We start from the raw sequence: 22857 nt of genomic DNA, 5'->3' as shown, positions 1-22857 counted from the left end.
TCTCTGGGCAACCTGTTCCAGTGCTCCACCACCCTCATGGGGAAGAATTTCCTCCTAATTCCCAACCTCAGTCTGAAGCCATCACTCCTTGTTCTGGCACTCCGTTTCTTTGTCAAAAGCCCCTCCCCTGCTCTCCTGAAGCTCCCCCCTTCAAACCATGGAAGGCTGTTAGAAGGGTCTCCCTACAGTCTTCTCCTCTCCAGGCTGAACAACCCCAGTTGTCATTCTGTCCTTACAGGGGAAGTGCTCCAGCCCTGTGCCCAACCCCAACTGTTCCATGTTCTTGTGTCAGGGACTTCAGAGCTGGGCCCAGGACTCCAGGTGGGGTCTCACCAAGCAGAGAGTAGAGGGGAAGCATAAAACATCTTCCAAGGCTTTCAGAGACTTCATCTACAAAATAAATGACTGCTTTGTTGCAAGTGACTTAGGCTCAGTACCAGCACAGTGGAACAACAAAAGGCAGTGATTTGTGAAGCCCTCCCTGAATAATAGAATCATAGAATCAACCAAGTTGGAAAAGACCTCAGAGATCATCAAGTCCAACCTGTCACCCAACACCTCATGACTACTAAACCATGGCACCAAGTGCCATGTCCAATGCCCTCTTAAACACCTCCATGGATGGTGACTCCACCACCTCCCTGGGCAGCACATTCCAATGGCTAACAACTCTCCCTGTGAAGAACTTTCTCCTCACTTCCAGCCTAAACTTCCCCTGGTGCAGCTTGAGACTGTGTCCTCTTGTTCTGGTGCTGGTTGCCTGGGAGAAGAGACCAAACCCCTCCTGGCTACAACCTCCCCTCGGGTAGTTGTAGACAGCAATAAGGTCTCCCCTGAGCCTCCTCTTCTCCAGGCTAAACAACCCCAGCTCCCTCAGCCTCTCCTTGTAGGGCTGTGCTTGAGGCCTCTCCCCAGCCTCGTTGCCCTTCTCCAGACACATTCAAGAGTCTCAATGAAAGAAGGCCAGAAAGAAGCCCCCCAGGCTGTGGAGCATACACTTCATGTTAAACACAGATGGAATTCAGCACGGGCTCCAGCTCTTTTCTGAGTCAGAACAATCACCTGCAAAGCAGAGCTGTGGAATACTTTGCCATCATATTCTTTCATACAATTTCAATATCCTGCTGCAGCAGGGAGGGGGAGGATTGGATAAAGATGACCTCTAGAGGTCCCTTCCGAGCTCAGGCGTTCTGTGAGGCTGCGAATCCTCCTGAGATGAAAGCCAGGCTGCGTCTGTGGACTTACCCATCAGAGGAGCAACCTGCAGCACTGCCTTTGTTTATGTCAACAGTTTAAAAAAGACTCACACCAGGTACACTGTGCCCTTTGGAGCACTCACTTCTCTTTATTGAGCTTTGATGCAAACCAGGCCATTTGAAATCTTTCCAGCAACTCTTTTTCTATTCCAAATGCTCAGCACAAACCCCCTTGGTACCAGAGGTCAAATGTATAAAGTTACCTCTTACCATAATTTAATATTTGACAAAGCTAATCAGGTGTGATTTCTTCCCCCACCCCTCACCCCTCTCATAATTAACTTTACAAAAATAATGATACATTTACAAAATAAATCAGCTTTTTTTTTTTTTTTCCCAATAAATTACAGTGGTGTTCTCCTTTGCCCCCCAAAATGCAATGTGTGGTAGAAAAAAAGGGAACTTCTTTGGTCAGCTAAACTTTATTTATCTCCCAGAACCATTTGGCAGTGTGTGAAAAGATTTTCTTGTGCACTTGATATCTAAAGCCCAGTGTGGGAACTAAATCCATTCAGGCAGCTTGCACATGGCTTCTGTAAGGCAACAGTGGCCAACTTGGGGACCACTTTGTATTTCCAGTTAGAAGGCTTTAGTCAGATCAGTCCTGCCATGTTTATGCAACTGACCCTGTGAAGCCAGGCAGTTTGAGCCCAGCACTACTTCCATGGTAAGTACACAAAAGTCATCCCCACCACGGAATCACAGAACCTTTTTGGTTGGAGAAGACCTTTAAACTCATCCAGTCCAACCATCCTCTAACTCTACCAAGGCTGGGGCTAAATCATGGCCCTCAGCACCACATCTCTGCCTCTTTGAAACACCTGCAGGGATGGGGACTCAACCGCCTCCCTGGGGAGCCTTTTCCAGTGTTTGAGAACCCTTGCAGTGAAGAATTTTCTTCTCAGGTTCAACCTAAACCTCTCCTGGGGCAATTTGAGGCCATTTCCTCTCCTTCTACCACTTGTTACTCGAGAGAAGAGACTGACACAAAACTTTGGCAATGTTGGATTCTCTCAGAGCAGAAGGGAGGGAAGTTGAGGAGAAGGGGGCTCCCCACCATAAATCAATTTATCCCCAGCTTCTGAAAGCTCCTAAGCATCCAGAGGAGGAGCATTTGATGTGCTGGCTGGCTTCTGCCTTGAAACACCGTGGCTCAAAGCAGCAGCTGAACTCAGGCACGTTTGCCACTTCAGTTAGTCAGCAATGCTCTCCAGACACAGAACTACTCCTCCAGACACAGAGCTACTGCACCACTACAGCTTCTCTGCAGGACAGGTTCAGAGTGCTGGCTGAAATGTGCATCCATCAGCCATTCAGGCAAAGCAACACAGATTTTGATGGTAGCAAACCCAACAGTGCAAAGTCTCTGCTCCAGCCCTGAGGTCAAGTGGCACAGTCTGGCCACATTCCTAGTTACACCTTCTGTGCCTCTAGAGAGAAGTGGCCACATCCAAAGCACTTGGTGAAACATGTCCCTGGACTGACCCCATTTCCAAAGCCTGCCTAGGAATTGTCTGGGGGAGTACCAGACAGTGCTGAGCAACCCAGCACAGATGCCTGGTTTTGGTTACATGCAGCAGTACAGACCCAGTGTCCAGCTGGCTGCTGCAGGCATTCCTGCCCACACAGCTTTTCAGTCCTCAGATTTGCCCACAGCAGATTTTCAGAGGTCTTCAAACATGCATGCCCACAGCAGAGCCCCTGATTCATGCAGGAAGGATTCAACTCCTTGATTGAAAGTCTCCTGGAAAGAGATGGGTCTGCAAACCCAGCTGTTGCAGAGGGATGTGTGTGTCCATGAAGTATCTTCTCCTCCTGCTTTGCTTGGCAGCCTGCTGCTTCACTGGCAATAGAACCTTTGGCTTTTTGATTAGCCTTCTTTCTCACATCTACAATGCACAGCTAAAGAAGCACTAACCAGTCCCAACACAACACAAAAACCTTATATACACATCTAAACCCAACCATAACATTAAGACAGCAACTAAAACAGGACATAAAAAAATTAATCTGTGCAGTTAAAAGATCTACAAATAATATCAACCTCTATACATTTCTGTCAGACTGCTGTGTCCACAGCTGTACCTGGCAGTGAGTCTCACTTTCCAAACCATGAGGTGTTTCCACCTGAAGTAGTGGCTGCTGAGGAAAGAATTCCCTTTATTATCCTGAGATTTTAAATGTGCAAGTGTTCTACCCATCTAGTGCATAAAAAGGAGGGAAGGGGGAGAGGTAGAGAAGGAGAGAGGGAAGAAAGAAGGCAGGAAGGTAGGGAGGCAGGGAAGAAGGAAGGAAGGCAGGATAAGAAATAGAAATGTCATCACAAAGGCTTTTGTTTCAAAATAGATTGCTGTGCAATGACTGAAGCCTGATTTGTAGACATTTTGTACTCTTGCCCAGAGCCTTGAGGAGGGGAAGGTAATGGAGTTTCTGGAGTTGCTGAAAGAGAAGATAGAGAGAATTAAGCATCTTTATTCATGACCAGCTGGGTGCCCTAGTGGCCAAGAAGGCCAATGGTATCCTGGGGTGGATTAAAAGAGCTGTGGTCAGTAGGTCAGAGAGGTTCTCCTCCTTCTCTACTCTGCCCTGGTGAGGCTGCATCTGGAACATTGTGTCCAGTTCTGGGCCACTCACTTCAAGAAGGACCTCAGGGAACTGCTTGAGAGAGTCCAGCACAGAGCCACAGAGCTGCTGCAGGGAGTGGAACATCTCCCTGTGCAGACAGGCTGAGGGAGCTGGGGCTCTGGAGCTTGGAGCAGAGGAGCCTGAGAGCTGCCCTCATTGCTGGTGACAAAGATGTGTCCCTGAAGGGACAAGGCCTTCCTAGAGACAGGAAGTATCAATGGCTGTTGATGGCCCTCAACCACCTCCATTCTGGAGCTACAGGCCAGACCTGTTCCTGGCAGATGGATTAACAGTGGGAAAAGATGGGTTCTGCCAAGGTGGAATTCTGTCTTTTCTTTGAACTGGTGTCTCTAAACCACTGTAACCCCCCCTGGAAAGGCCTATGATAGGCATTGCACTTGAGGGGGCTCATGCCAACCAGCACAGCCTCCCTGTGTGAATTGAGGAGGCCACCCCACACCTGAAGGGAAAAAAGGGACAGCAGTATTTGGGGGCCAAGTGTTGTATCTACCACAGAAGCCCTCACTGGATCTACACCCACAACTGAAGAACTTAGACTAATCTTATGAGACATTTCTGGATCCAAGGGTGCTGATATCTACTTCTCCATTCTCTCTCTTTTCCCTCCTTTTTCTTCCTATTTCCCTCCTCTCATCCAACCAAGCATCCTCATGGCACAAGTGACCAAGAGCTGTCACACAAGGCTCATTGGATCAAATCAACTGATCTCATCAGGCCTTTGGTGTTGAGTCACCTTCATTTACTCCAAGGGAATTCTTGAATCTAGCATGAGTGGGAACTGCATGATCTTTAAGATCCCATCCAACCCAAACCATTCAATGACTCTATAATCCAAGTGCACAGCACAATCTTGAGGCTGCAGGACTGAGCTAACAAGATGAGCAGCCAAGACAAGAAGCCTTCAGCTCCCAGGACTGGCTCTGGACTCGAGGTGTGACACTGTGGGAGCACTGGCAGGCCACCTCCATTCCAGTTACCAGTTGTCAATGTAGCAGTGACACATTAGGACATGCAAGGACTTACAGATCTGTTCTGTGTGCACAGGAGCAGACATTGAACTTATGAGGATAGTTTGGCCGGTTAAGGGGTCCTGGGCCAGATGAGGATGCACTGGGTGATGCAGATGGCTGGCATCATTAGAAGTGCCTGCAAAAACCACATCAGCATATGGACAGTCAGGAAAAAGATGTTGCTGCCAGGCACTTAAGACTACAATAATCACATTTCTGCCCAGCAAATATTGTGATTGGCAATTTGAATAACTGTCTCTGGGTATTCATTAAACAATTAGGCATCAGCCAAATTAAGCACTGTGTTTATTGCCTCTGTTTTGACTGCACTAACAGTGGATTTCAGGAAACTCTTCTATGGGTTCTTCCATCTGCCTTGGGAATTGTATGAGACCCAGCAAAGGCTGAGACGTCACAAATAGCTCAGCCAGGAGATGAGAGGGCTCCAGGGAGATCTTAGAGCAGCCTTCCAGGATTCCAAGGGGGCCTCCAGAAGAGCTGGAGAGGGACTTATTACAAAGGCATGGAGTGACAGGACATCACCAAAGGGTGATGGCTTCAAACTGGCAGAAGCTGGATTGAGATGAGGCATAAGGAGGAAATTCTTCCCCATGAGAGTGGTGAGGCACTGTAACAGGATGCTCAGAGAAGTTTTTGAGGCTCCAAGCCCAGAAGTGTTCCCAGCATAGGTAGATGGGGTCTTCGGCAACTTGGTCTAGTAGGAGGTGACCCTGTTGATGTCAGGGGAGTGGGAAGTAGCTGATCTTTAAGGTCTCATCCAACAATTCTGTGATTCTCAGTACACATCACAATCAGAGGTTGCAGGACTGAGTTAACAAGATGAGCAGCCAAGAGAAGAGGCATTCAGCTAACAATCATATGACCCCAAGGTTAACCAGTGAAGCAGTGTCAAAGTGCCTGCTTACAGCACGATCCCTTCAAAACCCCAGCACACCAAATTCAAAGGAATACAACACAGTAAGCTTACCCAGTGGCCAGCTTACCTCCCAGTAACATTTCCTGCAGCAAGCTGTCAATTTTAACAATTCCAAACAGTTTAACCAATTGGATTTGCTCAATCATTTGCCAAGTGATGCTCTGGAGTGTAGGCAGCAGCAGCAGCAGTTCTCCAAATCTTCCTCGAGAGTCATACTGGCGGTCATTAATATAATCCTCTAAACTGATCTGCACTTGGAACCTCATGTTCTTGATCTTCATTGGATTGCTCAGGCCTTTGGCATCTGAAAAAATGGCAAACACTTACAGTCAAAGCAGGCTGTGACTTCAGAGGAGCACTTTGCCTTTTATTTTTTCCCCCTCTTTTCCATTTTATTCTTGTCCATCCATCCAGATAACATGAGCAGATGCCTGAGCAGCTGAAACGACCTTCAGTCTCATCAGACATAACATCACAGAATCACAGAATTTCAGGGGCTGGAAAAGACTTCAAAAGCTCATCCAGTCCACCCCTCCTGCCAGAGCACCCAGGCGAGTTTGGAATATCTCCACAGACGGAGACTCCACAAGCTCCCCAGGCAGCCTGTTCCAGGGCTCTGTCATCCTCACAGGGAAATAATTTTTCCTCACACTTACATGAAACTTCCTATGCCTCAACTTCTAGCATTGCCCCTTGTGCTGTCATTGGCCATCACCCAGCAGAGCCTGGCTCCAGCCTCTTGGCATTCATCTTCTACATCTTTATCAACATTGATGAGGTCACCTCTCAGTCTCCTCTTCTCCAAGCTAAAGAGCCCTCAGCTCCCTCAGTCTCTCCTCATATGGAAGATGTTCCACTCCCTTCATCATCCTCATGGTTCGGCACTGCACTCTTTCAAGTAGCTCACTGTCTTTCTTGAACTGAGTGGCCCAGAACTGGACACAATATTCCAGATGCAGCCTCAGCAGGGCAGAGTAGAGGGAGAGGAGAATCTCTGTTGACCTACTGGTCACAGCCCTTCTCATCCACCCCAGAATGGCATTGGCCTTCCTGGCCACAAGAGCACATTGCTGGCTCATGGTCAACCTTCCATCCACCAGGACCCCCAGGTCCCTTTTGCCTTCACTGCCCTTCAGTGAATAACTCTGAGAGCTGGTCTGCAAGGGTACCTGGGTCAAAAAACACAATGGCTTTCAGGCAGGCATACTCGTTGTCATCAATCTGGATTTCCTGGAAGGGTCGGACCAGTTCGTCCAGGATGCGATTGGCCACCCGGCTGATCTCCACCTCCGTGCTGTTGCGGTGGATGATGTAATTGTTGCCTTGGAGAGAAAGAACATCACGAACATCATGACAAAGAACATAGAAACACAGAGTTGGTTGGGTTGGAAAAGGCCTCTAAGATCATCAAGTCCAACCACTACAACCCCAAACCACTACAGCCATTAAACCATCTCCCAAAGAGCCACACATTTCTCAAACACCTCCAGGGATGGGGACTCCACCACCTCCCTGGGCAGCCTGAACACTCTTGCAGTAAAGCATTTTTTCCTAATATTCACCCTAACATCCTAATTCTTAATATCTAATCCCAACATGTGGGTTCATAGAATCACAGGGTCACATCATGTTAGGGGTCGGAAGGGACCTCAAAAGGTCATCCAGTCCAACCTCCCTGCCAGAGCAGGATCACCCAGGGCAGCTGCCTCAGGAACACATCCAGGTGGGTTTGGAATGTCTCCAGAGAAAGAGACTCCACAACCTCTCTGGGCAGTCTGCTTCAGGCCTCCAGCACCCTCACAAGGACAAAGTTTTCCCTTCTGTTCCCGTGGCACCTCCTCTGCTCCAGCTTGTTCTATCCTTGGACACCCCTGAGCAGAGCCTGGCTCCATCCTCCCCACACTGCCCTGCACATCTTTATCACCAGCAATGAGGGCAGCCCTCAGGCTGCTCTGCTCCAAGCTCTAGAGCCCCAGCTCCCTCAGCCTGAACTCACAGGGAGATGGTCCACTGCCTGAAGCAGCTTTGTGGCTCTGTGCTGGACACTCTTAAGTAGTTCCCTGAGGTCCTTCTTGAACTGAGGGGCCCAGAACTGTATGCAATATTCCAGATGTAGCCTCAGCAGGGCAGAGTAGAAGGGAGAAGAACCTCCCTTCACCTACTAATTACAGGCCTTCTAACACACCCCAGGATGATGTAAAGACTTTGATGCAACATACTAAATGAAGCCCACATTCCAAAGCCCATTTCATCTAGCTCAAATTCATATATTTTTAAAGCAATAACTCTTTTTTTGCATCATCCCAAACTCTTCTTTGCAAACACAGTTTATTTGCAAAACTACAGTTATCATCCTGTAAATGATTTGTGCATGTCAGTAGCCCAGCATGTACTGGTTGGTCCACAAGGGTGAAGACCACCTTGGAATACAGAAGTATGTAGCAAGCAGGCCTTTACATAAGAGATGAATGCAATGGCAAAGTGAGCTTCAAACTTCTTCCTTGAGCTGCATTAGCTCACAGGAAGCTGCTCCCCTGCTTTTGCTGGAAGAGGACACATGGCACTGTGTCATTAACAGCTCTTTAGTATTCAGAGAGTGCATTGCTTTGATTGTGCCAGAGCAGTTCCCTCTTACATGGTTGCTATTGTCCTATATCATCATCATTATTAATTAAAACAAAACCAATATTTACCTAGAAGTAAAATGTCCTTATAGGCCATGGACCGTTTTGCTGCTCCAAGCAACAGGTGTTCCCCAGCATGGGCTCTTAGCAGGGCAACCTCAAGAGATAAAACAGCAGACTCATTAGAAGATAAACCAGCAATTCCTGGAAGGGTAAGTGAAACGCGGATACACATTGGCACGAGAGTATTCAGCTAAGGTGGCACCAGGGTGGGCTTAGGTTGGACGTGAGGAACAATTTCTTTGCTGCAAGAGTGGTCAGGGATTGGAACAGACTGCCCAGGGAGGTGGTGATGTCCCCATCCCTGGAGGTGTTCAAGAAAGGTGTGGCCATGGCACATGGGGACATGGTTTAATGGCCATGGTGGTGTTGGGTTGATGGCTGGACTGGATGATCATAGAGGTCTTTCCCAGCCTTAATGACTCTATGATGAAGGTTCATGTTTGAGGCTGCTAGGATCCTAATGTAAAATGTTGAGTGAACTTAAAATCCATAACATCACACTAACAGTGCCCTAGAGATGAATTGTACTCCTCTGTCCTTCCCCAGTATTTGGTCTGGACTTTGAACACAAAGCTCTCCAAAGCTACAATACTTGCATTTAGCTCCTAGGGCCTCGTGAAATTCTTTCCTTGAATTTTAATGGTAAAGGCTCCAGTGGACTGGAACTGACTGTTACAGTGAATTCACAGGGTCTCAGAATTGTTTTGGATGAAAAAGGCCTTCAAGATCACTTAGTTAATCCATTCTCTAACTCTGCCAAGGCTGCTGCTAAACCATGGCCCTCAGCACCACATCTCTGCCTCTTTCAAACACCTCCAGGGATGGGGACTCAACCACCTCCCTGGGCAGCCTGTGCCAGTGGTTGAGAGCCTTTTCAGGGAGGAAGTTTCTTCTCATGTCCAACCTAAACCTCCCCTGGTGTAACCTGAGGCCACTTCTCATCCTATCCCATGTCAGTAGGGAGAAGAACCAAACTTCCACCTCACTCCAACCTCTTCCAGGGAGCTGTAGAGAGCAATGAGTTCTCCCCTCAGCCTCCTTTTCTCCAGACTAAACAACCCCAGGTCCCTCAGCTGCTTCTCACCAGCCCTGTTTTCCAGACCCTTCAGCAGCTTTGTTGTCTCTTTCCAGATAAGTTTCAGCCCCTCAATGTCCTTCTTGTGGTGACTGCCCCAAAACTGAATCCAGGAGTCAAGGTGTGGCCTTCCCTGCTCAGACCAGGATGCTGGCGTCATTCTTGGTCACCTACATACACACTGGCTCATCTTCAGCTGGCTGTTGACCAACACCACATTTGAAGCACTACCAGTGCTTCATTTTTCTTACTTTGAACTAAAAACTTCTGTGGCCTTTCAAAGAGCTTTTCCTCCCCCCAAAAGCCAGGTTACACTAAAATAGCCACTGCTGTCAGCAAAGAACAAACCTGACTCATACCAGGAAGGCTCTTCAAATTGTGGTCAGTAGTTTGCTCTTTGCCAGCTATTCACTTCCCTCTGGTTTCAGCCCTGAAACTTCAGCCCTGGCCTCTATTTCCTCATGGAACTCCTGGCACGAAACTCTTTTCTTAGGGATTCAAGCCAGTGCTTTATAAATGATGGAGAGATATGAAGCACTGAGGGATACTTCTGCCCTTGTCTGTGGCAAGGAGGCTGGATCTAGATGACCTTTAAGGTGCTTTTCAATCCAAACCACTCTATGATTCTACATGTTAAGACTTCTCAGGTTCTCAGTGGAGTTAACTTATCTAGTGTGGCCTGCTCTATGGTGTGCAAGTCTGGCTGATGCCCAGATCAGGAACCTTCTGTTGGAAAGCAGCTGCTTTATTTTATAACTAAATGCACAATGCCCCTTAGGAAGAGGCTGTCACAAATGGAGAAGAGGAAATCATTATAACCTCTTTGTCTCTATTCTTCTAAAGTACCTAAGGTTCTGACGCATTTCCCACCACAGAATCATAGGATGGATTGCTTTGGAAGGGTTCTCAAAGATCATCCAGTTCTAACCCTCATGCCATGGGCAGGGACACCTCCCACTAGACCAGGTTGCTCAAGGCCCCAGCCAGCCAGGCTTGGAATACTTGTAGGGTATGGAGCCTCCATAGCTTCTCTGGGCAACCTGTTCCAGTGCCTCACCACCCTCATAGGGACAAATTGCTTCCTAATGTCTAATCTAAAGCAATCTTCTCTCAATTCTATATGGTCAGACACAAAAAAAAAAACCCAGAAAAAATAAAAGGGCTTTATCACAACATTTAAATACCACAGAAATAAGAGGACAGTACATTAAACTTTTCCTTTTGGTCTCCCCTTATACCTGGTCATCCAGAGGTAATTCACAGAAGCCTGGAATATATTTAGCCCATTCCACCAGGACCAGGAGCTGTTGCTTCATAGATTCACAGACATCACTAATACCAGCAATTTTCTTAACACTTATGTCAGTGCTAGCATCAGGACTGGGGACTGAGATCTGGCCATAGCAGGAGAGAAAAAAATAACAATGTTAAATTTCACCTAATTGCATTTTCACTGCTTAACAGCATGTTTAAGGAAAAAAACCAAACACATCAGCAGTAATCATGCATCCACCGGAGAAATTCCTTGCCCATATGGACCATTAACCTACACATAAACCTGATTTGATTTCTCATCACGACCGCTGTGTATTAGAGGATGTAAACAATTGCAGTGTTTGCATCATAATCCAATCTCTGCTCATTCCAAATTGCTGTTTTAAAAATATAATAGAGCCCTCATGATTTGCAGGGGAAGAGGTGAGGGGTCTATTCCCTTCCCTCATTTCAGGCAAAAAGGCAACTCATAGCGGGATGCAGTAACACGAAGGGCAAAGAGAGAGGTAAAGGGGGAGCAGGTTCTTCTGCAGAAGGCAAACCAAGGGCTTTGCAGTGCCTGGAGGAGAATGGTTTCTCTTGATGAAGCAGCAGCATAGGCTCTGAACATAAGATGCTGCAGAGCAAGTGTAGGAGTGTGCATTAGACCACCTGCAGTGAACAGTGTTGTGTGAAATAAGAAAAGGGTAGTATCTGCCAGGGTCTGAAGCTGGGGCACTGTCACATCATCACTGAGCCAAATCATGAAATTCTTAATGACTTTTCAAGGAAGTGAACAAAAGCAGGATTGCTCTTGAACCAGACACCAAATGGCAACAGAGAACCAAGCCTGAGAAGAGAGTGTCATCTTATAGCTGACAGCATACCACAGAAAAAGATGGAGATGAAGAAGAAAAAATAAAAAGAAGGGGGGAAAGAGGGAATGGAAAAGGGAAAGGGAAAAGGAAAAGAGAAAAAGAGAGAAAAAGAAAGGAAAACAAAAAAGAGAAAGAGAAAGAGAAAGAGAAAGAGAAAGAAAAAGAAAAAGAAAAAGAAAAAGAAAAAGAAAAAGAAAAAGAAAAAGAGAAAGAGAAAGAAAAAGAGAAAGAAAAAGAGAAAGAAAAAGAAAAAGAAAAAGAAAAAGAAAAAGAAAAAGAAAAAGAAAAAGAAAAAGAAAAAGAAAAAGAAAAAGAAAAAGAAAAAGAAAAAGAAAAAGAAAAAGAAAAAGAAAAAGAAAAAGAAAGAGAAAAAGAAAGAGAAAAAGAAAAAGAAAAAGAAAAAGAAAAAGAAAAAGAAAAAGAAAAAGAAAAAGAAAAAGAAAAAGAAAAAGAAAAAGAAAAAAGGAAAAGAAAGAAGGAAAAAGAAAAAGAAAAAGAAAAAGAAAAAGAAAAAGAAAAAGAAAAAGAAAAAGAAAAAGAAAAAGAAAAAGAAAAAGAAAAAGAAAAAGAAAAAGAAAAAGAAAAAAGAAAAAAAAAGAGAAAGAAGGAAAAAAAAAGAAAAAGAAAAAGAAAGAAAAAAGGGGGGGAAAGGGGGAAGAAGGGGAAAAAAGGGGGAAAAAAGAAAGAAAAAGAAAAAATAAGGAAAAAAAGGAAAAAAGCAAAAATAGAAAGAAAAATAAGGGAAAAAAGGGAGAAAAAAGAAGGGAAAAAAAGGAAAAGGAAAAGAGGTAAGAAGAAAAAGAAGATCTGAGAGAGTGTCTCTTTTCAGTAAGATCATTCATGAAATCCCTGCTGCAATCCTCAGTCCATTCCTAGTGTCTGTTCTATGAACTGAAGTTGAAAATCCTGAGTGTCATGTGAGAGCCACCAGAAGGATTCCTTCTAGAAAACTCTCTGTACAGAAAGAAATTAAAGAAATTCAGCACACTGAACTTCAGAAGAAGAATAAGAGAAGTCTTGACCACAGTTCAGAAGTACCTACAGAGAGTTCTGGGAGCAGGAGATTCCTAAATTCACAGAATGCTTTGGGTTAGAAGGGACCTTCAAGATCATCCAGTTCCGACCCCCCTGCTATAGGCAGGACTACCCCAGGTTGCCCAAGGCCTCATCCACCCTGGCCTTGAACACCTCCAGGGAGGGAGCATCCACAGCCTCCCTGGGCAACCTCTTCCAGTGTCTCACCACCCTCACTGGAAATAATTTCTTCATCATCTCCAGTCTCAATCTCCCCTCTTCCAGCTCAGAGCTATTGCTCCTTATCCTGTCACCCCCAGCCCTTGTCAAAAGTCCCTCCCCAGCTCTCCTGGAATCCCTTCAGGCACTGGAAAGCTGCTCTAGGGTCTCCCCAGAGCCTTCTCCTCTCCAGGCTGAACAGTCCCAATTCCCCCAGCCTGTCCCCACAGAGGAGGTTCTTCAGCCCTCTGATCATGGTCACGGCCTCCACTGGACCCTATCCAGCAGCCCCAGAACTGGGGGCAGTGCTGCAGGTGGGGTCTCAGTAGAGCAGAGCAGAGGGGTAGAATCCCCTCCCTGTGCTGCTGCTCTCCCTGCTTTAGACGCAGCCCAGCACACAGCTGCCTGCTGGGCTGTCAGTGATCATTGTTGGCTCATAGGGAGTTTTTCACCAACTGACACCCCCAAGTCCTTCTCATCCAGGCTGCTCTCTATCCATTCTCTGCCCAGCCTGAGTTTGTGCTTGGGATTGCCCTGATCCAGGTGCAGGACCTTGCACTTAGCCTTGCTAAACTTCATGAAGCTGGCTTGGGCCCATACATTGTGATGTTCCAGGCCAGGAATCTGCCATCTCATGGCGAGAATGGGTGAGGCTGTGATTCCATTTCAGCCAGTTCTTACTCCTGAATTGCATACCTCAGTTGGAAATGATTAAGGGAGTAAAACCAACAACAACAAAAAAGCACAATAAGCAAGTTCAAAGAATTACAGAGGAGGTGAAACAGATCTATTTTTCATGTCCTATAGGTATGAAAGGTAGGAACGTCCATTATGTTCATCCAGCCTGTGCAGACACCTTATAGCTGCCAAAGACTCTCATCCAGTAATTCCTGCATCAATTCTGCACAGACAGATCCACCTGAAGAGAGATGCTGATAAAGGATGAGATTACAAAACATTTGGGGAGGTATAAATCAGTCAGTGTGGAATCATAAAGGTAGCAGTTAAATTCTAAGTAAGTTAGTAAGGGGTGCAAGAAGGCAAGATCAATGGCTATGATTTATCTGAGGTGCAGAAGAGGACTGGAGACTGTTCCATTCAGCAATTGATTGGACAGGAGGGAAAGAAAAGGGAAAAAAAATAGAAAAGAAAATGAAGTTCAGATGAGACAAAGAAAATTTGCAAGCAAGCTGTGAATAGGCTGCAGTTGGAGCACTTCTGTTTGCCTTGTTTATAAGGGCTGGGGATATTAAAAACGCAGTTTTCAAAAGGATAGGAGGAAATGAGTGTCCACACCCCTTTGAATCTAATGGCTGTGGACAGTTTTATTCCCTGGTGTTTCATGGGAAAGCCAGCCCCAAGGATAGATAGATGCCACCAGCTGCCTGAGACAGCAACTGATTTAAAAGCAGTAGGAACCATAAAGCTTTATGAAGGAAGGCGCCTAGGACATATTGTCCTGGAGAAAGCAGGCCAGCTTTTATTGACTTTGCTTTAAGAATGTCTCCCATCACTGATTCTTTCCCTGGGAAGAGGAAGCTGGGTGCATTTTGGAAGCAGAGAAAAACTCATCTCAGCACATCTATTTAACACAAGAAAAAATAATTTAAGAAAATAACTAAAACCAAAACAAAGTGAGAAAGTATTTAGTTGGGGAACACAGTGGTCTCTCAAAGTCATCAAACCCTTGGGGGGCAGGTGTCATACCTGACGAGAGAGCGCCTCAGCTTGTGACAGGGTGCTAATGGAGGGGATGTTGCAGCCATCAAAAGTGTTTCTGCGAGTGCTGATCCTGTCCCGTTCGTTCTGGACGGCTGCAAAAGAAGCACAACCTCACCGAGGGACCCGCGGGCACTGCCAGGCAGCACTGCCCCCTCAGCTGCCTCAGCGACCCGCGGCAGCTCCAGGTCCTGAAAGAAGAGCTGGTGTGCTGAGGGAGGATGGCAGTGGAAAACTGGACAACAGGCACGGAACTATCAGCACTTCTGGGGCTGGCTAGCCAGCCACCTCCCACCAGCCCAGGTTGCTCAAAGTCTCACCCAGCCTGGCCCTGAATACCTCCAGGGAGGGGGCAGCCACAGCCTCCCTGGGCAACCTATTCCAGTGTCTCACCACCCTCACTGTCAAGAATTTCTCTCTCATCTCCAGTCTCAATCTCCCCTCTTCCAACTCAAAGCACACCTGGTGAGTTTTCTGTGTATTTATAGTGGTCCCAGTGGGAGAGGCTGGGTCACTACAAGTTGTGCTTTCTTCCTCCACAGCTGCTCAGTGATCTTTATGGGTTTATAGATTCATGGAAGGGGTTGGAAGGGACCTTAAAGATCGAACTCTCCTATCAAGATCAACCCTCCCTACCAAGGGCAGGGACACCTCCCACCAGCCCTGGTTGCTCAAGGCCTCATCCAACCTGGCCTTGGCCATGCCTCCATGGAGGGAGCATCTACAACCTCCCTGGGCAACCTGTCCCAGTGCCTCCCCACCTTCACTCTAAAGACTTTCTTCCTACTCTCCAGTCACTGATGAATCACAGGGAAGTGCTTCAATTTTCTCCTGTGCATACATAATTTTGGATTATCTAGCTGGATTCTCTGTCTGCCTAAAGCTATTTTGTCATTTCAGGCTAAAACTGCCTGAAAACAGAGACTCTAAGAGGGAGGGGGAATATCTGCTCCAAGAGGGACTCAGGAAATCATAGAATGGTAGGGGTTGGAAAGGACCTCTGGAGATCAGCAAGTCCTACCCCACTGGGTTATAGGACTTTCACCAGTTCAAGCCTTTCTCATTTTTACCCTGAAGAAAGTGATTTACCAGAAACAAGCTGAGGAACTATCACCTAGACTATGCTAGAGTCATGCTATGAGACATGGCCTGATGTAGAGGACAACACACAAGCAGTGACATTCACAGCTCAGACTTTGAGCACTGAGAAGTTTTGAGCAAACATGGCTTGGATGCACTGAACCATGGAATGTTACAGGGATTGGGACCAGAGGAGGCAGAATGATGGAAATTAGGTTAAAAGTGTTCTGCAGGACCTATCTTCACTTCATAAACATGAGCCAGCAGGAAGACTCACAGCGATGTCAGGTAGCCATGGACCAGGCTGTGTTGTGCCTTTGAAGGAAGTGATTATTTCTCTGATTTGGGCTCCTCAGTACACAAAAGATGCTAGAAAACTGGGCAGTGTCCAGCAAACAGCTATGGAGATGTAACCCCCAAGAAGCATCATGTGAAGCAGAGACATCTTTATGTGGACAAGACAGGACCAAGGTGGAGCTGGGGGATTTCATTTCTGGAGTTTACAGAAAATGGAGTCAGATTCTTCTCAAATGTGCCATGAGAAGACAAGAGGCAATGGACACTAACTGCAGGAAGACACATTCCAATTAGCCATAAGGAAAAAAACTCTTCCCAATGAGGGTGGTCAAGCACTGAAAAAAGCTTTTTGAGAGGAGTTGTGGAATCTTCCCTCTCAAGAACTGTATGAACCTGGCTAAATATGGTCCCAGGCAACCTGACTGAATCTAGACATCAGCCTGACTTTTAAGGAGGGGCTGAACTAAAAGACTTCCAGATGTCCCATCCCAGCCAAGCTAGTCTTGAACTCCAGGCTTTGAGAGCCTGTGAAGCTCTGCTTTTTGCAACACTTCTAGGGCTGCTGCAGACATAGAGGTCTCCCTTCATGTCAGACTGATAATAACTCTAAAATATGGTGCTGATTTTCATGGCCCAAATTCCCAAAGGCCACGCTTGTGTCCAAGGAGATCCACCAGAGCTAGCAAGCCTAGCTCAAGCATACAGTGGAAGGCTGGTTAGAAAGGCCACAGCCAGCTCCAAGGAGAAAAGCCTCATCCCAAAAGGAGCACTGGAGTACAGACATATTCCAGAAAAGAAAAACAAAATAAAACAAACAAAAGAAAGAGCTTCCTTTATCATAGGAAAATTTTGTAGAGACTAAAAAATCTGATGGCCAAGGCAGAGCACAGGAGAAGTACACACTGACACTGCAGCCTGACCCTCAGGCGGGTACACCCTGCTCCCCACAAAACTGATTCACAGATTGCATCAGGTTGGAAGGGACCCTCAAAAGACATCTTGTCCAACCCCCCTGCATTCAGCAGGGATACCTCCAACAAGAACAGGCTGCCCAGGGCCACATCCAGTCTGAGCTTGAATGTCTCCAGGGACAGGACCTCAACCCCAGCCCTGGGCAGCCTGTTGCAGTGTCTCCCCACCCTCACTGTGCAGAACTTCCTCCTGATGTCCAACCTAACTCTGCCCTGTTCCCGTTTCAAACCATTGTCCCTTGTCCTAACCCCACAGTCCCTCTTCAGCCTTCCTGTAGGTACCCTTCAGATACTGAATCATAGCTCTAAGGTCTCCCTGGAGCCTTCTTACCTCCAGGCTGAACAGCCCAAATTCTTTCAGTCTGTCCCCACAGCAGAGGCTTTGTGGCCTCCTCTGGACTTGCTCCATCAGTTCTATGTCTCTGTTGTGCTTAGGTCCCATAGCTGACACAGGTCTCCAGGTAAGGCCTCACCAGAGCAGAGCAGAGGGGCAGAATCACCTCTCTGGATCTCCTGGCCAAGCTTCTTTTGATGCAGCCCAGGCTGTCATTGGGCTTCTGGGCTGCAAGCGACCCTTGTTGGCAAAACCAGGCAGTAAAGGCTGTGATGAACCATTTTTAGTCCTGTTTTGAACTGGACCAGGATGTCTTTTGCTCTATACCCTAACTGCCAGTGAAGGAGCAGCCCCAACAATGTAACACAAAATTCCTCTGATATTCCCACTGTCTGTATTCCCCTCTTGCTCTGCAACTGTGGTCATCTGATTCTTTCACTGTGCCAAGAAGATGGTTGTGACCCCCAGATTTCTTCATGTCTGTCAGATACCTGAGTAACAATCCTCCTGTATTAAGCCTTGATGAGATTAGAAATGTAATTAGTGAATGCAGACACTCCACTGACAGCTACAACTATTCTCCTACCCCCTACTTTCTCATTCAACTTCCTCTGTCTTACTTGCTTCCTACATTTACATTTCAGGGAAGGATCAGTAAATTGGCACTACCATTACTCAAACAGGCAGAAACAAAATCCCAGATAATGCTTTTAAATGACTCAAGTTTGGCAAAGAAAGAAGGAAAAAAAAGGGAAGAAGTAAAAATTTCACTCTTGGAGCTTTTCCAGGACATGGATCAGCATTTTGAAACAAGGAATTTTGGTGCAGGGATTCATGGCCCAAGCAGCTGCAAATTCCTTTCAAGCCCCTGGGTTTGCTACTGCTCCGAGCGTTCTAAGTGCTCACCCACCTGCAAACTTGATGATGCTTGTGTCACCTCAATACAAAAGCCTTTCTCCACCAGGAAAGGCTGAGAGCAGACTTGCCATTGACTTTTTCTGCTGGAGCCTCTTAAAATTTTGATTCCCTTTTGAAAGTATTGCAAAGAACAAATGAGTCCATTACCTTCTTTCTTCATTCCTGCTCGAAAACACTTTTTTAAGCGACAAAATCTGCATTGGTTCCTTTTGTCCTTGTCAACAACGCACTGCCGGCTGAATCTGTCAGAGACAAGAAAAGGCAAAGGTGGAAAGCATTAACAGAGCAGCACCCTGATGAGGGATCACAGCATCACAGAATCGTGGAATATGCACATCCAGACACACACACCTGCCAGGAAGTCTCAATTGCACCAGGGCAAAAGGTGTAATAATGGAATGCATTGGGTTGGAAGGGACCTCAAGGAACATCCAGTTCCAACTCCTCTGCCATGGTCAGGGACACCTCCCACCAGCCCAGGCTGCTCAAGGCCTCATCCAACCTGGCCTTGAATACCTCCAGGGAAGGGGCATCCACAGCCACCCTGGGCAACTTGTTCCAGTGTCTCACCACCCTCACTGTCAAGAATTTCTTCCTCATCTCCAGTCTCAATCTCCCCTCTTCCAGCTCAAAGCCATTTCCCGCATCCTGCTATTCCCAGACCTTATCAAAAGTCCCTTTCCAGGTCTCCTGTAACCCCCTTCAGGTACTGAAAGGCTGCTCTAAAGCCTCCCCAGAGAAAGTTCTCCAGGCAACCTGTTTCAGGGAAGTCCAGGTACTCTGGGCAACCTGAAGAAGACAACCAAGAAAGCTAGCCTGTCAGAATAATGTCTATAACCCCAGATTTCTTCTGCTGATGCTTTGGATTTCTGTTTTAATTGCTCATTCTTAAAAGGTGTTTCATAACTGCTCAGTTTGCAGCAACACATGTGTGTGTGTGTAGAGACAGACAAGGGCTTTGTAATGATAGGGTGGGAGGGAATGGATTGAAGCTGGAAGAGGGGAGATTGAGACTGGAGATGACAAAGAAATTCTTGACAGGAACACATCCAGGTGGGTTTTGGAAGTCTTCAGAGGAGACTTCACAAGCCTCTCTGAGCAGCCTGCCCCAGGGCTCTGTTACTTTCACCTCATGTTAAGGTGGAACCTCCTGTGGTCCAGCTTGTACCTGTTGTTCCTTGCCCTATCACTGGGCACCACCAAACAGAGCCTGGCACCTTCATCCTGACCCCCACCCCTCAGATATTTATAGACATTGATTAGACCCCCTCTCAGTCTTTTCCTCTCCAGCCTAAACATCCCCAGGGCTCTTAGCCTTTCCTCACAGCAGAGATGTTCTAGTTCCCCAGTTATCCCTGTAGTTCTCCGTTGGGACTCTCCAGCAGGTCTCTGTCCCTCGTGAACTGGGGAGCCACAAACTGGACACAGTATTCCAGGTGTGGTCTCACCAGGGCAGAGTATCCCTGTTTAGTATCTACAAGGGAGTCTTACCCTTACAAGAGTGTTAAGCAACCAAGGAGGCACAGACCAAACCTTTTCTATCACAAGCCCCTCGTACCAAAGTTGGCTCCTTTAGGGATTTATCTAAACTCACAGAGGTTTCCACACATTCTGTGTACAGCTTAAAACTGCTATTTTCTGGACTTGTGCTTGCACAGAGCAATTTGTCCAAGACAGTGCACAGCCCTGCAGTGTGAGAATTTGGGCTGCCAGACATCTGGAATTTAGCTGATTGCCATTCAGACTGATGGGGGAAAATGATCACCCTCAAGAGCAATGTGTCACCCAGAGCAGGAAGAGGTGCAGATGGGCTTGTACAGCCTTTAAAGTAAGATTCATAAGTCTTAGACTTTCTACTCAGAAACCACCTTCATGAGAAAAAAAATAAAGGGAAAAGAACTTTAAGAAAGCAGTTAAGAATGACACTGCCAGTGAAAATAGGAACATTTTTGCCTTTTGTTTCTTCTCAGGAGATGACCTTTGTTATCATAAACAAAAGAGTGCAACAGCTCTTAAGTGATAAAATTATATCATTGAGTCATAGAATGTTTTGGGTTGGAATGGTTAGCTGTTGGAAACCACTGCTCAGACCCATCAGTGCCACACTCTGTGTGATGAAGGGGATCTATAAAACTGCTCTTCTTCATAGAATCACAGAATGATTTAGATTGGAAGGGACCTTAAAGCTCTTCTAGTTTCAAACCCCCTGCCATGGACAGGGACACTTTCTGCTAGGCCTGATTACTGAAGGCCTCATCCAGCTTGGCTTGGGACACTTCCAGGAGTGAAGTCTCTGCAACCTCTTTGGGCAGTAATGTCAAAAGACATCTGGACTGCAGCACCTGGGATATGTAACACCAAGCAGTCCTGAAGCAGGGAGATGTTTTGTCACCACAAGAATGTACCCCGAATGGCAAGCTCGTCCGAAACGCTGGCTAGAGTTCATTAAGGAAAAGCTGAAAATCCCCTGAGATGGCTCTGAGAAGTCTGAGCAGTGAAGGTGATTTTTGCTGGATTTGCTTAAGTGAGTGGCGGTGGAGGAAGCTGGGAGCTACCTGCAGGTGTAGACGTGGTTCTTGCGGATGCTGCGCCTGAAGAAACCCTTGCAGCCGTCGCAGCTGGAAGCACCGTAATGCTTGCCGGTGGCTCGGTCTCCACATATTGCACACAGGCTGCTGACCCCGCTGTCAGCAGCATTCATGTTGACAGCTTCTCCTGAACTGTCTGAGGAGAGGCAACAACAACAGACACAGTTATGGACAAGGCTTCCAGCAACCACCCCACAAACGATTGGCACCTAAAGGGAGACTTGCTCTAGCCCTTGTTATTTGCAGCTTGACGCTTTCGACAGGGCTATGAATCCGAGTGCAGCTGGAAGGCATTAAGAAGAGTGTGGCCAATAGGTTGAGGGAGGTTCTCCACCCCCTCTACTCTGCCCTGCTGAGCGTTGTGTCCAGTTCTGGGCTCCCCAGTTCCAGAATGACTGAATAGAGTCCAGCACAGGGCCACTAACATGCTGAGGGGCCTGGGGCATCTCTCATGTGAGGAGAGGCTGAGAGACATGGGGCTGGTTAGGCTAGAGAAGAGGAGACTGAGGGAGGATCATACCAGTGCTTGCAAACACCTAAGGGATGAGTGTCAGGAAGATGAGGCCATGCTTCTCATGGGTCTCCAGTGACAGGAGAGGAGGTAATGGTCAGAAATCTGAACATAGGAAGTTCCATGTAAACATGAGAAGGAAGTTCTTTACTTTGAGGGTGGCAGAGTGCTGGAGCAGGCTGCCCAGAGAGGTGGTGGAGTCTCTGTCTCTGGAGAATTTCAAGGATGTGTTCTTGTGTGACCCTGCCTTGGCAGGGGTGTTGGGCTTGATGATCTCCAGAGGTCCCTTCCAACCCCTGCCATGCTGTGATTCTGTGTGCTTTTGTTGTTCTTACTCAGAGTGAATTCTTCTTCAAGTGAACAAAAATGTTAACTTTCAAAGTTATACAGATGTTAACAGAATTGCTAAAGTTAAGAACACACAGTTTGATTCCAAACCCTTCCCAGCTGAAAAGGGTTAAAACCTGAAGTGCAGCTCTGCCTGATAATTACAGACACCAGCGTGAAGAGGAGCTCTGACTCCCAGCAGCGGTGCCCAGTTATTGTACAGCAGTTCTAAAGGGGAGCTGGCAAGAAAAGGCAAAGATCATGGAGTAACAGAAAGAAAGAAACACAGAACCCCAGAATTAGAGAACTGTAAAACAGAGAATCACAGAATTATAGAATCATAGAGTTGCAGGATTATAGAACCATAGAAATGCAGAAACATCTGATTAGAGAATTATGGAATCACAGAAATATAGATTAATAGACTTACAGAATCATAGAATGGTAGACTCATAGAAATACAGCATTATAGAATCACAGAATTTTAGAATCACAGGAATGTAGAATTATGGAATGACAGAGTGACAGGATCCTAGACTGACAGAATCATCACCTTTCTGGGAAAGAGAGAGCACAAGCGAGGCTCTGCAAACCAGAGTGTGCCTTGTACGTTGCAACAAGCTGGCACTGATATTTGTGTGCAGGTGTAAGAGATAAATGAACTCAAATAAAGCAGACAGTTTGGTTAACCTTGACCTTAAGCAATGGCTGTAACAGCTTCCCTTTACATACAGAACAGAATCGTGTAAGGCGCAGGAGCGTCCAGTCCAACCATTCTCGAACTCTACTAAGGCTGGGGCTAAGCCATGGCCCTCAGCACCACATCTCTGCCTCTTTGAAACACCTCCAGGGATAGGGATTCAAACACCTTCCTAGGAAACCTCTTCCAGACTGGCCTTGAACACCTCCAGGTGGGGAGGCATCCAGAGCCCCTCCAGGCAACCTGTTCCAGAGTCTCACCACCCTCATATTGAAGAAATTCTTCCTCAGCTCCAGTCTAACCCTGCTCTCCCTCGGCTTCAAACCATTTGCCCCTCATCCTGTCTTTAGACCCCCTCATAAAGAGTCCCTCTGCAGCCTTCCTGGAGGATCCCTTCAGGTACTGGAAGGCAGCTCTAAGGTCCTCCCAGAGTCTT

At 46.8% G+C, this 22857-nt stretch overlaps 2 protein-coding genes across 3 annotated transcripts in view; one reads left to right on the top strand and one right to left on the bottom strand.

Annotated features, from left to right (window-relative positions):
* Nucleotides 1–1301: 1301 nt before the first annotated feature.
* Nucleotides 1302–22857, bottom strand: part of HNF4G (hepatocyte nuclear factor 4 gamma) — a 74712-nt gene continuing 53156 nt past the window's right edge. Inside the window, exons 2-10 of one of the 2 annotated variants that reach the window (XM_068155589.1) lie at nt 20851–21019; nt 18443–18537; nt 14684–14790; nt 10850–11005; nt 8543–8630; nt 7019–7171; nt 5917–6153; nt 4926–5048; nt 1302–3695 (exon numbers count right to left, since the gene is read on the bottom strand). In XM_068155589.1, the coding sequence (XP_068011690.1) occupies nt 3577–3695; nt 4926–5048; nt 5917–6153; nt 7019–7171; nt 8543–8630; nt 10850–11005; nt 14684–14790; nt 18443–18537; nt 20851–21019 (1247 nt within the window). In that variant the 3' untranslated portion in view covers nt 1302–3576. The remainder of the gene's footprint in view (nt 3696–4925; nt 5049–5916; nt 6154–7018; nt 7172–8542; nt 8631–10849; nt 11006–14683; nt 14791–18442; nt 18538–20850; nt 21020–22857) is intronic. The other variant, XM_068155590.1, reaches the window with a different exon arrangement.
* Nucleotides 11880–13627, top strand: LOC137449701 (E3 ubiquitin-protein ligase BRE1A-like; the record flags this gene model as incomplete). The annotated part of the gene is made up of 3 exons (XM_068155441.1): nt 11880–12209; nt 12285–12356; nt 13460–13627. Coding segments are annotated over 3 exons (570 nt in total), but the record flags the coding sequence as incomplete, so codon positions are not given.

This window comes from Melanerpes formicivorus, unplaced genomic scaffold (genome assembly GCF_026170545.1).
Source record: "Melanerpes formicivorus ecotype bairdi unplaced genomic scaffold, bMelFor1.0.p_v2 SCAF_32, whole genome shotgun sequence".
NCBI classification, from domain to species: domain Eukaryota; kingdom Metazoa; phylum Chordata; class Aves; order Piciformes; family Picidae; genus Melanerpes; species Melanerpes formicivorus.
This window is presented reverse-complemented; position numbering and strand designations above follow the sequence as displayed.